General features: G+C 43.7%; 1 protein-coding gene across 2 annotated transcripts in view; it reads right to left on the bottom strand.

Moving 5' to 3' along the window:
• Nucleotides 1-22,894, bottom strand: part of LOC126279611 (solute carrier organic anion transporter family member 74D-like) — a 186,171-nt gene that overhangs the window by 24,624 nt on the left and 138,653 nt on the right. For both annotated transcript variants that reach the window (XM_049979693.1, XM_049979692.1), the window contains exons 8-9: nucleotides 12,081-12,245; nucleotides 2,939-3,137 (exon numbers count right to left, since the gene is read on the bottom strand). In XM_049979693.1, the coding sequence (XP_049835650.1) occupies nucleotides 2,939-3,137; nucleotides 12,081-12,245 (364 nt within the window). The remainder of the gene's footprint in view (nucleotides 1-2,938; nucleotides 3,138-12,080; nucleotides 12,246-22,894) is intronic.

A 22,894-nucleotide genomic window follows, 5' to 3' on the forward strand; every position in this document is an offset into this window, starting at 1 on the left:
TCGCATAATCAGCTAAACTATTTGACGCTTACAACACATTGCATTAACACAGATTGGTTTCTTGTGAATAATGTTTTATTTACAACAAAATTCCCAGACGTTAAGAAGACGGGAGTAAATATTATGAAAGAAATTGAAGAGAGGATGGCTTGATTGCGACATTTCGCCGGACATGCACAGTTTTGTTTTTGTCTCCGGCCAGGGTGCCAATGTAATAAAGGCTTTGGAAAATCACGAAAGGGTGCGTTGTGCTGCTCATTGTATAAACACAGCACTTAGCCATACTTTCGATGAAGATAACTTCTTGTTAAATCATGCCCCTAACATTGCATCAACAATAAATACTGAAAAATACATTGTAAGGTACATTAAGAAAAGTGGTCTCTGTTCGTCTTTGAAATCATCGTTGAAACAAGAGGTCTGCACACGCTGGTACAGCTTGTACGCTATGCTGGAATCCTTACACACACAGTATAACGAAGTTGCTGCTTTGCTGACAGAAAAAGGACTACGCTTACAGTTTGCAAGGATATGATAATGAGCTTGAAGGAAAAATTGCGCATTTTCTGAGACCATTTAAAGAGGCCACAGATGAATTAGAATGCGAAAAAGAACGGATAATCCAGTTAGTTCTTCTTTGGCTTCACAAGCTGCAACAAATTTGCAGTGTCAATGACACTGACTGTCAGGTGAGTAATTGCCGCAGTTAGAAGCACTGTTTCATATGATACGCGATAGATTTATAATTAACTAGTGTACTAACAGATTGGTATTTTTTAACAGGAGATACAAAGGATTAAACATCGAGCCTTGACTTTCGTTTGTGAGAAGATTGTGATCACTTCCTGACTTCCAGGCATAAAATTGCTACGTTTCTTTGGCCGTCTTTCCGTGATCTTAATATACTTGAAATAAATGAAAAGCAGGAAATTCTTAGCAATATGGCAGCTCGTGGTCTCGCGGTAGCGTTCTCGCTTCCCGAGCACGGGGTACCGGGTTCGATTCTTGGCGGGGTCAGGGATTTTTCACCTGCCTCGTGATGACTGGGTGTTTGTGTCGTCTTCATCATCATCATCAATCATCCCCATTACGGTCGGAGGAAGGCAATGGCAAACCACCTTCACTAGGACCTTGCCTAGTATGGCGGCGCGGGTCTCCCGCGTCGCTCCCCTACGCTCGGTAAACGGAGTATGGGACTCATCATCATCATCATCATCATGCGACAAATGTGTGCTACTAACGCAACCATTAACATAATCGTTTTTGCATAGTTAGTGGATAGTGTATTATAGAGAAACGGGAATGTTATAGTTCGTATAATATTTAATTAACGTAAAACACCTCGTTTTCACGGGACCGTTTCGATGATTTCCACATCAGTTCTGTATTATTTGTCTCTTTTATTTATTATCATAGATCCTTCAAGTACTGTGTCATCACCACCAAGAAAGAGAGATCTTTTCAAGGAATGGAGGAACAACAGATCATCTGCAGCATATGAAGTAGATCTCTACATTTTAATGCATCCCGGAGATGATGATGACATCTTAAAGTGGTGGAGCAGACATGAACCAGATCTGCTAGGCCTGGCTGCAGTTTCAAGACGTACTCTTTGTATCCCAGCAACAAGCGGAGCTACTGAGAGATGCTTTAGTAAAGCGGGCATGTTACTAATAAATCGCCGCAGCCAAGTAAATCCGGAACGCTTTAGTGATTTACTGCAGATCAACAATAACTATAAATTTGTTTCTGTTACAAACAAGTGAAAAGTATGACAATTTACGTCTGTCAGTGTTTAATGTTCTTTGTATGCTTTCTTTATGAAGATGGTTGTCTTCTACAGGAACAGCACTTATTTAATGTTTCCTATTAATGAAAGGAATAATATATATTCTGAAACTTCCTGGCAGATTAAAACTGTGTGCCCGACCGAGACTCGAACTCGGAACCTTTGCCTTTCGCGGGCAAGTGCTCTACCAACTGAGCTACCGAAGCACGACTCACGCCCGCTACTCACAGCTTTACGTCTGCCAGTATCCGTCTCCTACCTTCCAAACTTTACAGAAGCTCTTCTGCGAAACATGCAGAACTAGCACTCCTGAAAGAAAGGATACTGTGGAGACATGGCTTAGCCACAGCCTGAGGGATGTTTCCAGAATGAGATTTTCACTCTGCAGCGGAGTGTAGCAGGAGTGCTAGTTCTGCATGTTTCGCAGAAGAGCTTCTGTAAAGTTTGGAAGGTAGGAGACGGATACTGGCAGACGTAAAGCTGTGAGTACCGGGCGTGAGTCGTGCTTCGGTAGCTCAGTTGGTAGAGCACTTGCCCGCGAAAGGGAAAGGTCCCGAGTTCGAGTCTCGGTCGGGCACACAGTTTAAATCTGCCAGGAAGTTTCATATCAGCGCACACTCCGCTGCAGAGTGAAAATCTCATTCTGGGAATATATATTCTGTTTGGAAATGAGGAATCGTCTTCTATTCGCGATTTTATTGAAATGTCGTTTTACTTTCCAAGTGCTTTATGAATTTCGCTGTGTCACGTGCCAGTTCTTGGAAACCTTACTGTTGTATTGAAAGAGAGAGACACAGACATAAATACATTGTGTGTGTGTGTGTGTGTGTGTGTGTGTGTGTGTGTGTGTGTGTGTGTGAGAGAGAGAGAGAGAGAGAGAGAGAGAGAGAGAGAGAGAGACGTTGGATTTGTACAGTACGGTGCAGCGAGCCGGGGCGAGGCGGGGTGAGAAGTCAGCACTAATTGGTCATGCTCGGATATCCGCGTGTCCGGAATCCGGACAACAGACTTGGGGCGAGTACGTGACCGAGCCGAGTCGTATGGGGCCGGACACGAGCGGCTCGGTCACCCCGTCAACAGGCGAGCCGTGACCGGCCAAACATTGAGCTTTGCAGCACTCTAGCAGGCAGCAGGTGGCGGCTGACTCACGAGTGGCGCGCGGGCTCCCAGGCGCCTCGCAGGTCGTCGCTGGGGCAGCCGAGGAACGGCTTGGCCAGGTGGACCGCCACGTCCAGCAGCTCGACGGCGACGTTCCAGGCGGCCAGCGCGCGCGCAGACGGCTTGGCCCGCGAGATGTACACCGACGACAGCACCAGGCCCGCAGCCGTGAAGCCCAGCCCCACAGAGCCTGCGGCAGCCCACCACACTCAAATTGTACACTGCGGATGGCTTCAATGTCGCGTACACAAGGTATAAAAAGGCAGGACGTCGGTGGAGCTGTCATTTCTACTCAGACGATTCGTGTGAGATGGTCTCCGTCGTGATTATGGCCGCAGACGGAAATTAACAAACTTCGAACGCGGAATGGTGGTCGCAGCTAGACGGGATATTCCATTTCTGAAATCGTTAGGGAATCCAATATTCCACGATCACAGTGTCCATAGTGTGCGTGTGTCGAGTACCAAATTTCAGGCTTTACCTCTCACAACAGACAATGCTGTGGCCGGCGGCCTTCACTTAGGGGGGGGGGGGGGGGGGGTACGACGTCAAACGGACCGACTTGGAGCAGGAGAGGCACCACAGGACATTTTAATTTCCACTGTCTATACTTTTACCAAAAAATTCATAAAACTCTGCCAGCATGACCAGGAAGGATTCAGAGTTCACACTCATAGCAGTGGAAGTTCGAAAACATAACGAAATATATATATATATATATATATATATATATATATATATATATATATATTACACGTGAAATTTCATCCTTTTTTTCACTTACTAATGGCAGTATTTGTTGCTATAGGTACACTTTTCTTCATAAGTAAGAAAGATTCTTCGATGAATTGTGTACAGCATACAAACCATACTTAAATGTGTATGAAACTCTAGAATTTTCGAAATCTAGAAAAAACTGTGGTAAACATTGAGGAATAAACTGTAAAATTTGTGTTTTTCCCTAAACATGAAGTTTAAAATATAACAGTTCTTTCGTTTTTTCATAAATTAAATAAATTCAAGATATTCATACACCTGTGGGTATGGTGTGTATGATGTGCAAAATTCATCGAAGAATCTGTCTAACTTATGAAGAAAACTGTACCTATAGGAACAAATGCAGCCATTAGTAAGTGAAAAAAAATGATGAAATTTCACACGTAAGAAAAAAAATTATTTTGTTATGTTTTCGAACTTCCACTGCAATGAGTGTGAATCCTGAATCCTTCCTGGTCATGCTGACAAAGTTATATGAATTTATTTGTAAAAGTATAGACAGTGGAAATTAAAATGTCCTGCTCCAAGTCGGCCCGTTTGACGTCCTACCCCCCCTTAACGACCGAGAGCCGCGGCGATTGGGTGGAGTTGCCAGAGCGAACAGAATAGGAACACTGCGCGAAACAGAAGCAGAAATCAGAGTGAGATGTACAACAAACGTATCCGTTAGGGCAGCGCTGCGAAATTTGGCGTTAATGGGCTGCGGCAGCAGATGACCGAGACGAGTGCCTTTGCTAACAGCACGACATCGCCTGCAGTGGACCCTAGACGCCTGGAAAATCGTGGCCTGGTCGGATGAGTCCCGATGCGTGGGCTTTGTTGATATCGAATAGACTGAATCCTCTGGTGCAACTCAACCGATCATTGACTGGAAATGGTTATGTTCGGCTACTTAGAAACCATTTACAGCCATTCATGAACTTCACTTTACCAAAGCACGAAGAAATGTTTATGGGTGACAATGTGCCATGTCAGAACATTATGCACAGTTAGAGCGGATCTGGCCACGCAGATCGCCCAATATGAATCCCATTGAACTTTTATGGGGCATAATCGAGAGGTCAGTTCGTGCACAAAATCCTACACTGACACAACTTCCGCAATTATGGACGGCTACAGAGCCAGCATGGCTCAACATTTCTGTAGCGCTCTTCCGACGACTTGTTAAGTCCATGCCACGTCGAGTTGCTGCTTTACCCCGTACAAAAGGAGGTCCGTCACTGTATTAGGAGATATCCCTGACTTTTTCACCTCAGTGTATAATAGACGGTAGCTCAGGTAACTATCAGGGGAGAAGCGAGTGGCTGGTCACCTTAGCATTCCTCTTTTTGTGAAGAGAAGAAGAAAGATCCTCTCGGATAGCCGTGCGTGTTAAAGTGGCGGTTCAGGGACTGGGAGGAAAGCCGGCCCCCGCATGAAATGCGCCCAGAGGATTAACGACGGTTCCCGCCTCAGTGGCACGATTCCCAGAAAACCTTTACACATTTTCATATGGCTAACACTGCACGCAGACACTTGGGGCACACATATTCCGTACCGGCGTGTGGACGGAGTAGGGTAGGCGGGGCGACGGGGTACCGACAAGAAGGGCATCCGGCCACCCCTTAAAAACTAACCATCCCATATCCAGCAGTAACCACACCTATCCCAAAAAGACGCGGCAAAAAAAAGACATAAAAAAGAAGGAAAAGGAAGGAATACTATGGCTTGAGACGAGGTAATTAGCAACGTAACACGATATCGGACTGGGGGAAGTATGCGAAAGGAAATACATCATCTGCCCAAAAAGTTACGAGACTTATTTTATTCCTGAAGTATGACGTCAGCGCAGTAACTGCGTCGGCAGCTTAAACTAACAACAGTAAACAACAGATGTGCAGTCGACCAGACAGTTGCGAGCAGGCAGTTTCAAGCAGCTAACGTGCGAACGTAGCGTGCCGACGTCGTCGTGTCACAAATCGGACTGCAGCAACAGCTCTGAATCAAGTGGTCAGTTCTTCAAAATTTTCTGGAGAAGAGAAAAGTGTGTCCAAAGTTTGTCCAGCACACTTTGAGTCCCGAACAGAAATAGCGATGTGTGGAAATCTGCCGCGACTCGATTGATACGCAAAACGAGGATAATTCTTTTTTGGAAAAAAATCATCAGAGCTGAAGAGACTTGGTGTTATCACTACGAACCTAGCAGAAAACGACAAAGTGCAGAAATTCACATAAAAAGTCATCGACCTGACGACATAACCGACACTCAAGCCAGTATGACACGCGAGTTGAAGAACATCTCAAAGAAGGACTTCTCTGACAGTTTCACGGGGTTGTATGAACGTTCTGTGCGTTGTACTCAAGTGAGGGGAGACTATATTGAACATCTGAAGCATGAAACCGCCATCTTAACAATTATATTATTTTTATTAATCCAATGAAACACTTTCTGAACTAATGGTGTAGGCCGCGCACTTTTCCAATTAACTACTCCACTGTTTGCCTTTAAACCTAAGCATCGATGATCGGACGGTGTTTAGAACCACCAGGCTCCCCGAATGAAATACAGGAAATGTATTCGCAATTGCGAATATGAGCTACCGTCGGCTGTACACTGGAATGACAGGCTGGGACTCGAACTTGGATTTACGCGAGCGATCGCCTTCACCGCTTCGGCTATGCACGCCTCCCCGAAAGAACATTGAATTTTACTTCTTAATAAAGGCACTGCTATTTCACATTTATTCGCCGACACGAGAACCTCAACTCTCAGTAAAAATATGTGCTTCCTGTACGAGTGCAAGTTGTGACATATGGAAATTTGGGTCTGGCCGTGATTCATGCTTCGGTAGATGAAGACATTAAGCTCAGTATGACGGTGCTGGAGTGCTGGGGGAGAGCTGTGGTCTTCTGGAGCATCTCCCATTCGTCATTGTAAGTTGCAGTGAGCTGTCACTAACTTCTGTGGTATCGATATGTGTTGCTGACATTTGTTTGTTGTTGTGGTCTTCAGTCCTGAGACTGGTTTGATGCAGCTCTCCATGCTACTCTATCCTGTGCAAGCTTCTTCATCTCCCAGTACCTACTGCAACCTACATCCTTCTGAATCTGCTTAGTGTACTCATCTCTCGGTCTCCCTCTACGATTTTTACCCTCCACACTGCCCTCCAATGCTAAATTTGTGATCCCTTGATGCCTCAAAACATGTCCTACCAACCGATCCCTTCTTCTAGTCAAGTTGTGCCACAAACTTCTCTTCTCCCCAATCCTATTCAATACCTCCTCATTAGTTACGTGATCTATCCACCTTATCTTCAGTATTCTTCTGTAGCACCACATTTCGAAAGCTTCTATTCTCTTCTTGTCCAAACTAGTTATCGTCCATGTTTCACTTCCATACATGGCTACACTCCAAACAAATATTTTCAGAAATGACTTCCTGACACTTAAATCTATATTCGATGTTAACAAATTTCTCTTCTTCAGAAACGCTTTCCTTGCCATTGCCAGTCTACATTTTATATCCTCTCTACTTCGACCATCATCAGTTATTTTACTTCCTAAATAGCAAAACTCCTTTACTACTTTAAGTGTCTCATTTCCTAATCTAATTCCCTCAGCATCACCCGATTTAATTGGACTACATTCCATTATCCTCGTTTTGCTTTTGTTGATGTTCATCTTATATCCTCCTTTCAAGACACTGTCCATTCCGTTCAACTGCTCTTCCAAGTCCTTTGCCGTCTCTGACAGAATTACTATGTCATCGGCGAACCTCAAAGTTTTTACTTCGTCTCCATGAATTTTAATACCTACTCCAAATTTTTCTTTTGTTTCCTTTACTGCTTGCTCAATATACAGATTGAATAACATCGGGGAGAGGCTACAACCCTGTCTCACTTCTTTCCCAACCACTGCTTCCCTTTCATGCCCCTCGACTCTTATGACTGCCATCTGGTTTCTGTACAAATTGTAAATAGCCTTTCGCTCCCTGTATTTTACACCTGCCACCTTTAGAATTTGAAAAAGAGTATTCCAGTCAACATTGTCAAAAGCTTTCTCTAAGTCTACAAATGCTAGAAACGTAGGTTTGCCTTTTCTTAATCTTTCTTCTAAGATAAGTCGTAAGGTCAGTATTGCCTCACGTGTTCCAACATTTCGACGGAATCCAAACTGATCCTCCCCGAGGTCCGCATCTACCAGTTTTTCCATTCGTCTGTAAAGAATTCGCGTTAGTATTTTGCAGCTGTGACTTATTAACTTGATAGTTCGGAAATTTTCACATCTGTCAGCACCTGCTTTCTTTGGGATTGGAATTATTATATTCTTCTTGAAGTCTGAGGGTATTTCGCCTGTCTCATACATCTTGCTCACCAGCTGGTAGAGTTTTGTCATGACTGGCTCTCCCAAAGCCGTCAGTAGTTGTAATGGAATGTTGTCTACTCCGGGGGCCTTGTTTCGACTCAGGTCTTTCAGTGCTCTGTCAAACTCTTCACGCAGTATGGTATCACCCATTTCGTCTTCATCTACATCCTCTTCCATTTCCATAATATCGTCCTCAAGTACATCACCCTTGTATAAACCTTCTATATACTCCTTCCACCTTTCTGCCTTCCCTTCTTTGCTTAGAACTGGGTTGCCATCTGAGCTCTTGATATTCATACACGTGGTTCTCTTTTCTCCAAAGGTCTCTTTAATTTTCCTGTAGGCAGTATCTATCTTACCCCTAGTGAGATAAGCTTCTACATCCTTACATTTGTCCTCTAGCCATCCCTGTTTAGCCATTTTGCACTTCCTGCCGATCTCATTTTTGAGACGTTTGTATTCCTTTTTGCCTGCTTCATTTATTGCATTTTTATATTTTCTCCTTTCATCAATTAAATTCAATATTTCTTCTGTTACCCAAGGATTTCTAGCAGCCCTCGTCTTTTTACCTACTTTATCCTCTGCTGCCTTCACTACTTCATCCCTCAGAGCTACCCATTCTTCTTCTACTGTATTTCTTTCCCCTATTCCTGTCAATTGTTCCCTAATGCTCTCCCTGAAACTCTGTACAACCTCTGGTTCTTTCAGTTTATCCAGGTCCCATCTCCTTAATTTCCCACATTTTTGCAGTTTCTTCAGCTTTAATCTACAGGTCATAACCAATAGATTGTGGTCAGAGTCCACATCTGCCCCTGGAAATGTCTTACAACTTAAAACCTGGTTCCTAAATCTCTGTCTTACCATTATATAATCTATCTGATACCTTTTAGTATCTCCAGGGTTCTTCCACGTATACAACCTTCTTTCATGATTCTTAAACCAAGTGTTACCTATGACTAAGTTGTGCTCTGTACAAAATTCTACTAGGCGGCTTCCTCTTTCATTTCTTAGCCCCAATCCATACTCCCCTACTATGTTTCCTTCTCTCCCTTTTCCTACACTCGAATTCCAGTCACCCATTACTATTAAATTTTCGTCTCCCTTCACTATGTGAAAAATTTCTTTTACTTCATCGTACATTTGTTCAATTTCTTCGTCATCTGCAGAGCTAGTTGGCATATAAACTTGTACTATTGTAGTAGGTGTGGGCTTCGTATCTATCTTGGCCACAATAATGCGTTCATTATGCTGTTTGTAGTAGCTTACCCGCATTCCTATTTTCCTATTCATTATTAAACCTACTCCTGCATTACCCCTATTTGATTTTGTGTTTATAACCCTGTAATCACCTGACCAGAAGTCTTGTTCCTCCTGCCACCGAACTTCACTAAACTTCAAGTGTGATGATTATTCTGTATAGTGCTGTACGGTCACAATGCGAGTCAAATGTGCGAACCATGTGTCACTTGATCAGTCTCCCTTTTTCTCTGGGAGAAACTTCTACGTTGATTCTGGACCACAGGCGTAGACTATAGCAGCAAGTTCCGTTTTCCTTGGAACATCAACGAAGTATGTCTGTAACGAAATGTTTGTGGCGCTGTGAGCATACTGTAACGACTGCTTGTTATAACACTTCTGTTGTGGAAGGTACAGTGGTGGGCATTTGAGAATGAGATCTCTCGTCTCGAAACTAGTTATGAGATAATAAAGAACAAGTACTCCTATACGTGAGGAAGGATTGTTTCATAGTCATCCGCATATATTTTCCAAAGGAAGGCGTAACAAACGAAGACAGACAAATTTCAGGTCGTTGCAAGGACATTTAGATGGGTTGTTGAAATGCTGCTAATGGCTGAAGATGGGGCAGGAGATGATTACATTAAACTTCTTGCAACGTCAAACGCGATGCAGAAAAGTATGCTAATAGATGAAGCAGATCGCACCCAAGGACACCAAGGCACAAAACCTGAGAGCTGAGGGCTCCATGTGAGACTATTATTGGAAATTATACTTTTAGCTGATCGATCAAGGAGCTGATGGCCGATATGTAACGGATGAAAAACGTTCATCTGCGTCAAATAAACACCTTCAAATTACAGCAGATTTGATAGACACACCCCCTCGCGCCAGCTATGTGATGTTATTGCTGCAGAATTGAACATACCTATGCTAACGGTTACGTCGACAAAAACAGTTCAATGACCCAGGTAAGTGATGCAGCACGGATGCAAAGTGATTTAAAGATAAGCTAAGCGACGTGTGAAAGGACTCAGTATAATACCTTTGTTATATGAATATATTCACAGACAGCTTCTGATGGAATATCTTGTTACAATTTCCCGCACGTAAGCGCTCATTTTGCTTACAAGGTGACACTGAACATGCATTCGGATGATGATGGTCCTATATCCTGTTCGGCAATCAAGAGCTGCTCTCTCTAGTTGAATTTTTTTTTAAAAAATTAGGGTAACTACGGCAAAACCAATACTTGCTTGACGAACAAGGCGGCTTGCTTACGAATCGACTCGGTAGATTTTCTTTCCTTGTCTCAGTTTGTTCCCGTATCTAATGACTTTCGTCAACGCCATATTGAACCCTGATCTTTATTCCTTTTCTCATTTTGCTTACTCTACGCGAAAGTATTTAACTATGTATTTAAAAAAAAGAAATACTTTACGGTGGTCGCATGTGCATAATTGCAATAGTTTTAAATGTGTACGACAAGAAATATCGAAATTCCAGGATGAAATTTTCACTCTGCAGCGGAGTGTGCGCTGATTTGAAACTTCCTGTCAGATTAAAACTTTGTGCCGGACCGATACTCGAACTCTTGCACCTTTGCCTTTTGCGGGAAAGTGCTCTACCATCTAAGCTACCTGAGCCGCGAGAACGGGTCGTGAGTGGTGCTTGGGTAGCTCATATGGTGCCGGCACAGTGGCTCAGCGTGTTCGGTCAGAGGGCCGATTGTCCTCTGTAATAAGAATATTGGGTAAAGGAATCAACGACCAACTTGAACGGATGTCATGTGGCGTCCGCCCAGACAAAACGAAACGAACAATACCGAACATATGGGGTGGCGTAACGGTTAGCGTGTCTGCCTAGTAAATGGAAGACCCGGGTCCGAATACCAGTCAGGTACAGGATAGCTACCCTCTGTAACAAAATACTGAGTGAATGGATCAACAAAGAACTTAAACGGGTGTTATCGGACGTCCGCCCCGAACAAATTCAACGAACAATTAGAACAAAATGTTGCTTAAAAAATTACGGTAGAGCACTTGCTCGCAAAAGGCAAAGGTCCCAAGTTCGAATCTCGGTCTGGCACACAGTTTTAATCTGTTAGGGAGTTTCACATCAGCGCACACTCCGCTGCAGAGTGAAAATTTCTTTCTTGAATTTCGATATTTCTTGTCGTATACATTTAAAACTATTACAATTATGCACTTGCGAGCAGCGTAACGCATTTCTTTTTTAAAAGTATGCAGGTAAATACTATCAAGCAGAGTAAGCAAAACGAGGAAAGGAAGAAAGATCAGGGATCAATATGGCGTCGACGAAAGTCATTAGATACGGGAACAAGCTGAGACAAGGCAAGAAAATCTGCCGAGTCCATTTGTCAGCAACCAGCCCTGTTCGGCAATCAAGATTTGATTTTGCCGTAGTTTCCCTAAATTTATTATAGTTTCCCAGAGGAAAGCCAGTTCTTGACACTCTATCGATGTTGTCTGTCGCGATTTTTCACTTTTCGGTTCGTTACAGCTAGCGTTGGTGCCAGTGTTTTCGGCCGGTAAAGACATTCCAGAATCTTTATACCACTTACGCCATGCTAGATGCTGCAGCTGAATTTATTGCAATTTAATGTGGGGCACTATGTGGCAATTATCAATGTGTTTCTCCATGTGAATGCCCCGAAAACTTTTTAACACGATTTGCATTCCCCTAAATTTTGTATTCAGAAGTCGTGCAGCCAAGACTGGCGTCCTTAAACAGGCGTATGAGCTGGCGAACTGACCTGTGATGAGGCTGGCCCTGGAGGCGGACTGCCGGAACTGCGTCTCCATGTACTTGGGCATGAAGGTCCAGTAGCCCACGTAGCCGAACATGAAGCACACAGAACTGATCGTGTTCAGCATCAGCACCTTGTTCCGCAGCAGCCGCAGCACAGCTTGTCGGAAGTCTGCACAAAAAGTTCATCATCACTGTTATTGTTCCCTTATGTTAACACCTTGTAAAACAGCAAAGTAAATCTTTAGCTTCTACAAAGGTGGTATAATGTTTATGGCACAAAAAACTAAAGAGGATGCTAACGGTTGTATCGTCCAGAGATCGCGATGCCACACAAAGTCAGAAAGGCGAATCGATACCACAGACATTAGCAAGGGCTCGCTGCAATCCGAAACAACCAATGGGAGGCACCGCAGAAGACCACACCTCCCTTTCAGCATAGAAGCGCCCTCACGCTGAAGTCAATATAATGTTAGGGATGCAAGAACTCAGCCCTAGTTCCTCATCTCAGGTATAGCAGTCAACATGTCACGTAGAAAAGTGAAATATACTTTCGTAACTGTTGCATTTTGGACTGCGAGACAATACTTTATTAATCTGTGCATCAAGTGATGCTTTCATAGTCAATGACGAAAACTATCAAGAAATCTTGTGGCAAAGAACTGTGTCATTGCTAACTAAATCTTTTATTTATTTAGATAATAAAGTGAACTAATATTCCATGTGTTCTAGTTTGATGAGGTTTCTCCCACAGGAACCCAAGAGCCCACAGTTACAGCCAGACGTAAATAGTTTCGTCGAGTCACAACACTAACAAATAAATGTTTTATGTTCCAAGTTTATATGACCATAGCTGTATTAAGGTACACTGATTGCAACACGACCGGTTTCAGTCAAAAAAACATCAAGTGACACTGTCAATAATCTTCGTAACACATAGACACAGAATTGTGCCGATATAATGATTCAGTAAGTATAATTGTCTTAACTTTTAACGTTGTGTAACATAAGTAGACTTCTTGAGTCATGAAATTTTTTGGTCATTCGTTATCCGACTGTCCGTCTGCCTGTCAATCTGTAAAGATCCATTTTTCTCAGGAATGGATTGACGTATCAAGCTGACATTTATGTCACGTATTAACGTCTACGGTCCCTTGGTGGCGTAAAAAGTTGATTGTTCCAACCCAATGCAATAAAAAGATACAACCATTTATGTCACATATTTCGATACTCGCAAACTCAGTCAAAACCTATCCTTCTCGTTGATTTAGACTCAAGAAATGTGGCAAGTTTCTCACTACAAGTGAGGGGAAAAATCTGGAAATTGGTAATTTGTAACTATATCCACAAATAAAAACTTTTTGTCATTTTTTATCCACCTGTCTGTCCGTCCATCAGTTAAGATCCTCTTTTTTTCAGGAGTGGGAAGACGTAGCCCTTGCCTCTATCGATATCGATAACAGGAAAAAAAGCTTCGGGATTCTCGATTTCCTGGGTGGATGAGTCATATGCATACCTAACTACGTTTGTACGGAACCCTCGCTACGCAAGTACTGATCACAATTATTTTTTTCATATTCAAAATACGCTTCTCGGATTTGCCCCCGAATGACGCAGTGTTAGATCCCACAACATCTCTTTGAAACAACGTCTGATATCTTCAGCTGATTACGTTAACTTGCTGCTGCCAGTCGCGCTTTACGGCAGCAGCAACTGTATCCACCTGAAGATGTCGGACAGTTGTTTCGAAGAAATATTGTAGGACTTACACTATGGCATCCAGGGAAAAACTGCTGAGATATATGTGCAATAGAAATACCAGGACAGCCTTAAACGCCAATATATGTTTTCTTTTCGTTTTTTGAGTCGTCTTCTAACTGGTCTAATGCGGCCTGTCACGAATTCCTCTCCTGTGCTAAACTCTTCACCTCAGGGTAGCAACTGCAACCTACGTCCTCAAATATCTCCTGCATTTCTTCCATTCTCTGTTTCCCACTACAGTTTTTCCCTTGTCCCACTTCCCGTAGTACAACGGAAGTTATTTCCTGATGTCTTAACAGACGTCCTATCATCCTGTCCCTTCTTCTTGTCAGTGTTTTCCATCTATTTCTTTCTTCGCCGATTTTGCGAATAAACTCTTCATTACTTATCTTATCAGTCCACCTAATCTACAACATCAATCTGTAGCAGCACATTTCAAATTCTTCGAGTCTCTTCTTTCGCAGCTTTCCCACAGTCCATGTCCACAGTCCATGTTTAACTACCATACAAAGCTTTGCTTCAAATGTACGTTTTCAGAATATTCTTCCTTAAATTAAGTGCTATGTTTGATACTAGTACATTTCTCTTGATCAGGAATGCCGTGTTTGCCAGTGCTAGTCTTCCTAGATAGCAGAATCATCTACTTCGTGATCCACAATTCTGATGTTAAGTTCCTCGATGTTCACATTTCTCCTACTTCTCATTACTTTTTCGGTGTACTCTCTATTCATATTCTGTACCCATTAGACTGTTCATTCACTTCAACAGAGCCTGTAATTCTTCTTCACTTTCATCGAGAATAGCAATGTCATCATCGATTCTTATAATTGATATCCTCTCGCCTTAAATTTTAATTCCACTTCCACTCTTGAATCTTTCTTTTACTTCCGTCATTGCTTCATCGATGTATATATTGAACAGTAGGGGCGAAAGATTACATCCCTGCCTTACATACTTTTTAATCCGAGAACTTCGTTCTTCGTCTTCTAATCTTATCGTACCCTCTTGGTTCTTGTACATATTGTATATTACCCGTCTTTCCTATAGCTTACTCCTGTTTTTCTCAGAATTTCGAACATCTTGCACCATCTGACATTGTCGAACGCTTTTTTTAGATCGACAAATCTTATGAGCATGTCTCGAGTTCTTTTTTTTTTTTTTCAGTCTTGCTTCCATTATCAGCCGCAGCGTCAGAATTGCCTCTGTGGTACCCTAACCTTTCCAAAAGCCACACTGTTTGTTATCTACCCCATCTTTAATTTTCTTGTATCATATCGTATATTAATGAAATGTCAAATTCCCTTGGCATAATAATCTACCGACCGAGAGACCCAGCCCGTGACAGCATCTCCAATTTCTTCGTCGGAGCTTAAGTTTTGAGAATCAAGCAACTTTTTGATGCGAAGGGAGATAATAAAATCACTTGGAGTCAAGTCTGGCTCTGAACACTATGGGACTTAACATCTGTGGTCATCAGTGCCCTAGAACGTAGAACTATTTAAACCTAACTAACCTAAGGACATCACACACATCAATACCAGAGGCAGGATTAGAACCTGCGACCGTAGCGAGTCAAGTGTGGGCTGTAGGACATACGTTCAAAGACGTCTCATATGAAGCGACGCAACAGGTGTTTGATTTTTACCGAAAGACATAACCACCATTTGACTGCATGACATGCTTTTATTGCACTGTCTAGACTTTAGCCTTAGGCCATTTTCAAATATTACAAATGTCAAAAATCATTTGGCTTGTGCGTTTGATAGGCAGAATGTCGCCAAGCGTTGCTGTGTAACCACACGACTCCGTCAGTGAAGACATTGCGTCTTCTTCTTCTTCTATTGGCTATACTTAGTAATCTTTATGTCTTACAGTAGGTTTCATATTTCATTGTCTTTCCACGTTCCATAATACGGCAGCCAAATCCTTTCTGGCCATAACCCTAGGTGAGGGTTTTCCGGTTTCTTGGTCGTGGCTTGATTGAGACGGTACACCATTCAACGCTGTGTTGTCTCCGCAGCTTGTTAGATGAAGTGCTCACTTCATTCCGGTCTTTATTGCAACGTGCGTGTCTTAACAATAAACCTTTCCCTTGTGTTATCCATCTAGAGGACAAAGTTGTTCTTTAGAGTTCTCTTTCCCTGAAAATAATCCCATGACCCATACGGCATATGTCTGAAGATGAAGGTCAGACTACCCAGGAAATAACATTGTGATGCCATCTGTGTTTCAGATGTGTAACTAACCTTGAAAGAGATAACAAGCGCCGTGCTACAGCAGTATGCGCAACCGTCACTTATCGTTTCGTTCCAGATGGCAGCAAAATAACTCAGCTACCACCGTTAACAAGACACGACTGACAACAACTCTTATTACTTAGTAATGGGATAACTGTTCGAACTGATGAAGTCTGTTCTTCGTATGTTTGACAAAATCGATGTACAGAACGTAAAACAGCAGGAGTTAACCATTAAGTGCAAATTTCTTTGTTAGTACAAGACTACTCTCCTTGGCAATAGAGAAAGGTTTTGATAGTGTCCAGTCACTGGGATAGTGTGTATTTTTCATTTCGCAGGTTATACTTAACTGCTGAGCTAAGAGCCGTCCAGTGGATAGTATTTTAAGTGAAAGTGAATGTTAGCTCCCTGTACGCGCTGGGTTGGTTGGTTGGTTAACCAACCAGCAAGAGAAACATATCATGCCCTGTGCATTTACATCACGATCTAGAACGTGATCTTGTCTTATATGTAACCAATTACAGATACATATCGGATTACTGCTATCTATAAACGATGCAGTTTCATGATGAGCTGCACAAACTGAGGAAGTGGACCCCAAGGTTGCAGCGGCGTTTTTATATACCTGGCAACGATTATGTTCGAATTTGTAGGGCAAAGTGGTACTGAATTTTGATTGAAAAAATAGCTGCATTGTATAGAACCTCACCCAAGAACCACGAAACGGAACGCGGAGATCTCTCTATATGATATTTTGCAGCATGCGTTCAATAGAAGCTGCACTCGTGATGTGGCTGTCAATGAATTTTAAGAAAGGAAGAACAAACCTTCTTGCTACGACGGAGAATTTAAGCATGTAGCGGCCAGAAACGGTGTCAGCAGTTAACAGTGTTCTTGTTCTCTGATGGCTACGACACAGCATCTGACGTATTATCGCCTATAAGTTATTATCTGCGTCTTCCGTCTGTACTTTACAGGCCGCCATACGAAGTGTGGCGGAGCGTACATACAGTGTGTAACAAAGAACTGAAAGGGAAGACCGGGGCACGTTTACACAGAGCACTTTTACCGGGTACCATTATTGATAGAACGTGACCGGTAACGGAATATTAGTACTACCTTCTGCTGGGGGTCTCACAAACTTTACGGCGCCATCTGAATGAACGTCTTAGCCCAAAGAAAAAATTTGAATTTTTGTGCAAGGTGAGTTAATTTAATTACTCAAACATCGAAGTTCCTAGGGAGCATACCTTTTAGTATTGAGAATAGATAAATATAGGTTCATTTACATGGGATATTTCTACTTTACAAGGAACATTTGTACAACGCGATGAACGTCCCACACGAAATGAATATCGTTGTATGCCTTAGTTGGATAATTTGAAAATGGACTGAAAAGATCTGAAACCAATCATCAGTTAATGTTCAAATGTGTGTGAATTTCTAGGGGACCAAACTGTTGAGGTCATCGGTCCCTATACTTACACACTACTTAAACTAACTTATGCTAGGAACAGCACACACACACACCCAAGCCCGAGGGAGGACTCGAACCTCCGACGGAAGTGCGTCAATTAATAACGAGGGATTTTTACACTTGTGTTGAAAGCCTGAAAGTTGTTCCTGTATTTCTGAACATATTTCAAACATGGACATGGGGCACCTTTTCGCAGTTATGTTGGGGCAGGTTTACGCACTATTTTTCATTGCCATTCTAGATGTATGTTTACACTGGGTTATATGTATCGCAACTTATATGAGGGTCATATCGATCTGAAATGTCGCGATACACCATCTCATATAAAAGTTCACTGGATGTGACCGCGCATATATGTGTCATATATGTTTTGTTTATAGCTTCTTCGCGATACACCCGTCAATTCACAGCAGCTGCGCATGCCCAGTAACAGTCTTTCCTTGTGCCACACCGCCATGTTTATTTACAACTGCCTATTTTATCTTGAGTGTTCTGTGGAGTCAATTGTTGTATTCATTGCGTTTTGTGGTGTTGTGCCGTTCTTTCCTTTGTTAATCCAAAAGGATAAGCACGCCAGCACATAAAACCGTTAAGTCTTCAACATCGTTTTGGGGAGCCATCGCGAATTCCGAACAGGTCTGCATTACCAAAGGCACTGATTCAAATTGTCAGATGTAAACGCACGATCACACTTGTATGACTTGGAAGTAGCGCCCTCTCACAAGTCACGATGAAAGTCCCGAAGACGCTTATACACGTCGCGCATACTTGTGCCGATACATACCAAATATATAAACGTACCTTCACACTCCATTCAAGGAAATTTTAAGCCAACGGCAGCTGAAAACGCAATGTAGAAAATTAAAAGTACAGGACAATAAAATGTTGAAATTGCTAAAAAAAGTTGTTTGAACCCAATGAATTTCAAACATATAGAATTAATGCAACGACAGCAAGGACTAAAAATCAGAAGAAACTGCTAAAAGCTAGAACAAGGAGAAATGTGGATAGGCCTACTTCTGATGTCATCTTTATTGTTCTGCTCAAAGGCAGGTTTTCGCATGGTGTCCCTCCGTGCTCTCCTGTCTTCTGCCATCCTCTCCCTCTTCCCTTTAAATGTCATCTGTGATCTCGTATCTCCACCTGACTCACAATCTTCTCTCGAAAATTAGTCCAAAGCGCCTGTTAGCAAGCACTCGCCGTTTCAATGAATGTCTCAACCACTTTTTCTTCCTTTTTCTTAAAACCTGCAGCAGTCCAATGGAAAGGATTAAAATTACCTTTGTATTTGTTCCTTGAAACGATACAAAAGATCAAAAAGAAATCAAGAATGGGATCAATGGCTTAGACATAAAGGGTGGACTGATGACGATTGTGCCACAGGAAACATTATTTTTACTGTGCATAAACTGCAACTCGGACAGTGATTATAATCAGGTCTTTACTCAACATTCAAACTTCTGTGTAGGACATACTATGTTAACAGGTGGAAGTTCGTCAAAAAATTTTTTCATTTCCAGTAAAACTCTTGTGTTTTACAGTTACTTGGTGTACGTACACTTGTAATTCCTGTAATTTTGATTACTGACAACTACACATAGTTTGAAAACTTTAGCGCTGCGTTTTTTTCACTCGTTACTGTATTCTATAATATCCGTAAATGTGCCCGGATATGTAAGCCTGTGCATATCTGGGGCACGTTTACACACTCGACTTGAACCTATATAAAACTACTTTGCACTCTTAAATATAGTATATACCAAGCTAACTTTAGTAATCATGTTAGAAGACCAAACAAATATAAACACAATAAATCTAACTAAAAAATTTGAAAACGTCGAAAAGGAATCCGCATAAACGTACCCAGGTCTCCCCATCCCAGAAAACATGGTCGGTCGGATGTCAATGTGACTTCGTACACGCACACACCATCTGCTGGTATGTAAAATGATAGAGATGCAATTCTCTGTGAGAGGTTGAGCGGCCGCTAGAATGTATTAGTGCTGTACGACTTTAGTGCTTTTACGAAGCTTGACGGGATCTATGAGCAGCGTGAGAAGCGTCCGATGTTCAGTGATCACTATGAAGGACATGGAGAACCAGTGCGAGCAGCTGACGGAATTTGGAAGTACGTCATTGTGGGCCTCCATTTGGACGGTTGGTCGAATAGTGTAATACCCATATTTGTGGGGCATTCGGGTGCGACACTACCCTGATGTTGGACTTCATGGGAACGTGAGGCCAAGCATAACGTCCTCAAGGTTTCGGTCAACCACGTCTGACCACCACAATGGAGGACTGTCGTATTGTACGCCATGCATATCATAACCTCTTCTTATCTGTGCCTCCTATCCGACAGGAAATAGTGGATATACTTATATGAATATGGCGTCTGTTCTTTCGGACACCATTTATGACCTGCAGCCGTCTAGAACTAAATTAGAATTATATATTAATACCTTCAGCAGCTGACGGGCGTTGATGTATAACAACGGCGAGAGGTGACAACGTGTGCGTTGACCGGGACTCGAACCCGGGGTCTCCTGCTAACATGGCAGACGCTCTATCCATCTTTTTTTTCACCAGAAACAGGGTAAATGAACAAAAGATCTTTATTGGTACAAACTTAAATACAAGAAAAATGCCATCCTTCCGGCGAAAATAACACAAGACATGATACTCGTACAAGGTGAGCAAGTTTTTTAGTATGAACAAGGTGTAGGAAAAAAAACTAATAATACTGATGGAAGCTAAGAGGTGTAAAGCAATTTACAGTGGAGTGAGGGAAAAACCAGTGTTTATCTGGTGTCGTGCATAAAAGAAAGGATGCGCGTGTCCATGCGCCTACTCCACTATGGGTTACAATGTAGAAAGCAGCGCGAGGGGTCTCAGATGTCAGCAGGCGGGGCGGGAGTGTTGTCGGCGTGTGGTACCATCCAACTGAGCGGGGGTGACGTAAAGATCGCGTGTAGGTAATTAGCGAAGAAGGCGTGGTAGCGCGGTCGCTGTTCGACTTCACTATGGGCGGTTTGTAAGTACTGCCAGAAATCAAGGCGTGATTTGTCGCCATCATTATACATATAGGTGATGGTCCATCCCTTGACCCATACAATCGCATGATTTTTGGTGGCGGGGAAATATGTATTCTCAGGATGGATAAAAGTCCATGGGTCAATCGAGTCCGGCGGAACACGGAGGTAACAGGCAACGAACTGTCGGGCAAGTTTCCAGACGTCACTGGTGGCAGCACAAGTCAGTTGATGGAAATCGTCATCCATGAGGTGGCAGATGGAGCAGAGTGGAGAGTCCTTTAGTCCGATGGCGTGAAGACTATGATTTGTGGCGAATTTCTCATTTGCGACCTGGTACCATGTTGCCCGGACGTTGGAGGGAAGAAAAGGCTGGTGGATGTGACGTCAAACCGTGGGCCACCGCGTGGACGGATGTCGCAGTTAGATATTGTTGCTGGATATGGAACGAAAGAGTGGGGTGTAAAAATCTTTAGGTCGAGGAGAACGCGTGGTCGGTAAGTGTGTGTGAGCATAACTGAAGTCGACGATGAAATCAGAAATGTGAGTCAGATGGTGCTTGATGTGTCCGACTGGTACTGGTGGTGTTATGGTCGCGGGCACAAGAATTTCCAGCAAGCTGCGCGTAAGGGAGGCGCCCCCGTGCCACTGCTTATGCATGGTGGACGTGTACAAGGACGCCGCGTGGAGTCGCACATTGACAAGACCGAGGCCACCCGCTCGCGGGGGAAGGGTGAGCGCGTCGTAGCGTACCTTAAAGAGCGTACCGGCCGTGAGGAAGTATCCGAAGGCAGCCTGGAGGCTGCGTCCAATAGTTGATGGCAGCGGGAGGACCTGTGCAATGTGGACCATTCTGAACGCCACATGTTGATTGAGGTATTGGACACGTTGTAAAGAATCGAGTCGTCGGAGAAGATTTTGTCGCACCGTCGTGCAGATGGTTTGGAGCGCACAGCGAAAATTGATGGCAGCGGAGCGGCGCACGGTCGAGGTGAAAATGATACCAAGGTATCGTAGTTTCTGTAGACACGGGAGAGGTGCTAAGTCGTCGTGTGAGAGGCCGCGTCCAATGGGCATCGCCGCGGATTTAGTCACATTCATGTTACTGCCCGCTGCAGTGCCGTACGTTGATATCAATTCAAGTATCGTGTGTGTTTCACTCCGTGAGCGGATCAAGAGAAGGAGGTCGTCCGCATACGCACGGCATCGAAAACTGTGCTGTCGCAAAGTGAGACCAGAAAGGTGGCTCGTCAGACTCCCGATGAGTGGCTCCAGGCTGATGGCATAGAGTAGGGTCGAAAGTGGGCAGCCTTGCCGTACGGAACGTCGGATCGCCACTGGTCCCGCCACACGGCCATTAACCTGAATCAGCGATTCGGCGGTGCCGTACAGGCGCCGGATTACGTCGATAAAGGCTGGTGGAAAACCCATGCGGTTCATCACGGAGAACAGAAGAGGATGCCGCACTTTGTCGAATGCGCTGTCAAAATCAATGGCAACCACTGCGGCGCGGAGTCTGCACGCCGCTGCCAGTGCAATTAAATCGCGACATTCTCCTGTGGCCGTTTGTATATTAACTGAGCCGCCCGGAGTTGTCTGTTCCGGGGATAGAATGCTAGGCAGGACCTTGCGGCATCGCGTTGCCAGGAGGCGTGTAAAAATTTTACAGTCTGCGTTAAGCAGAGTCAGGGGACGGTAATGTGCTGTCGTCACACCTGGTGTCGGTTTGTGGATGGGTATAATAATTCCCGTGACGAAGGATGGTGGTAAGGCGTTCCCCATCATCAGCAGTTCATGAAACATCGTTGTCCACCGTGACGCCATTTGTGTGAAGAAAGCGCGATAAAATTATATCGGCAATCCGTCGACACCAGGTGACTTATTCAGAGCACCTTTTTTGATTGCATCGTGGATTTCGCCACGCGTAATGGGTTCCATCGGCTCATCCGCTTCGTCGCTGGTGAGGGTGCGAGTTACGTGTGGTAACACAGACTCCTCAGCGTGGTTGTCGGTAGTCTCCTCCTGGTACATTGTGCGGTAGTGGTCGACAAAGGCACTGACAATTTCGGCTTGGCAAGTGACGTGCTGGCCGCGACAGGTTGTGATCCTGGTGATGAGTTGTTGTCGGCGATGTTTCCTATCGGAGGCGATATGATGCATGGTCGGCTGTTCCTGTTCCGCCGAATCTTGATATCGGGTTCGCACCATAGCCCCCTGCAGTCGACGGCGTGTCAAAGTTACAATTTGGGCCTTAATCCTGCTGCGTTCCCTCTGGGTGTCGGGTGTGGGCGGTTGGGTGTCCAGGTCGCGGAGAACG

Source organism: Schistocerca gregaria, chromosome 1, assembly GCF_023897955.1.
Source record: "Schistocerca gregaria isolate iqSchGreg1 chromosome 1, iqSchGreg1.2, whole genome shotgun sequence".
Classification (NCBI taxonomy): domain Eukaryota; kingdom Metazoa; phylum Arthropoda; class Insecta; order Orthoptera; family Acrididae; genus Schistocerca; species Schistocerca gregaria.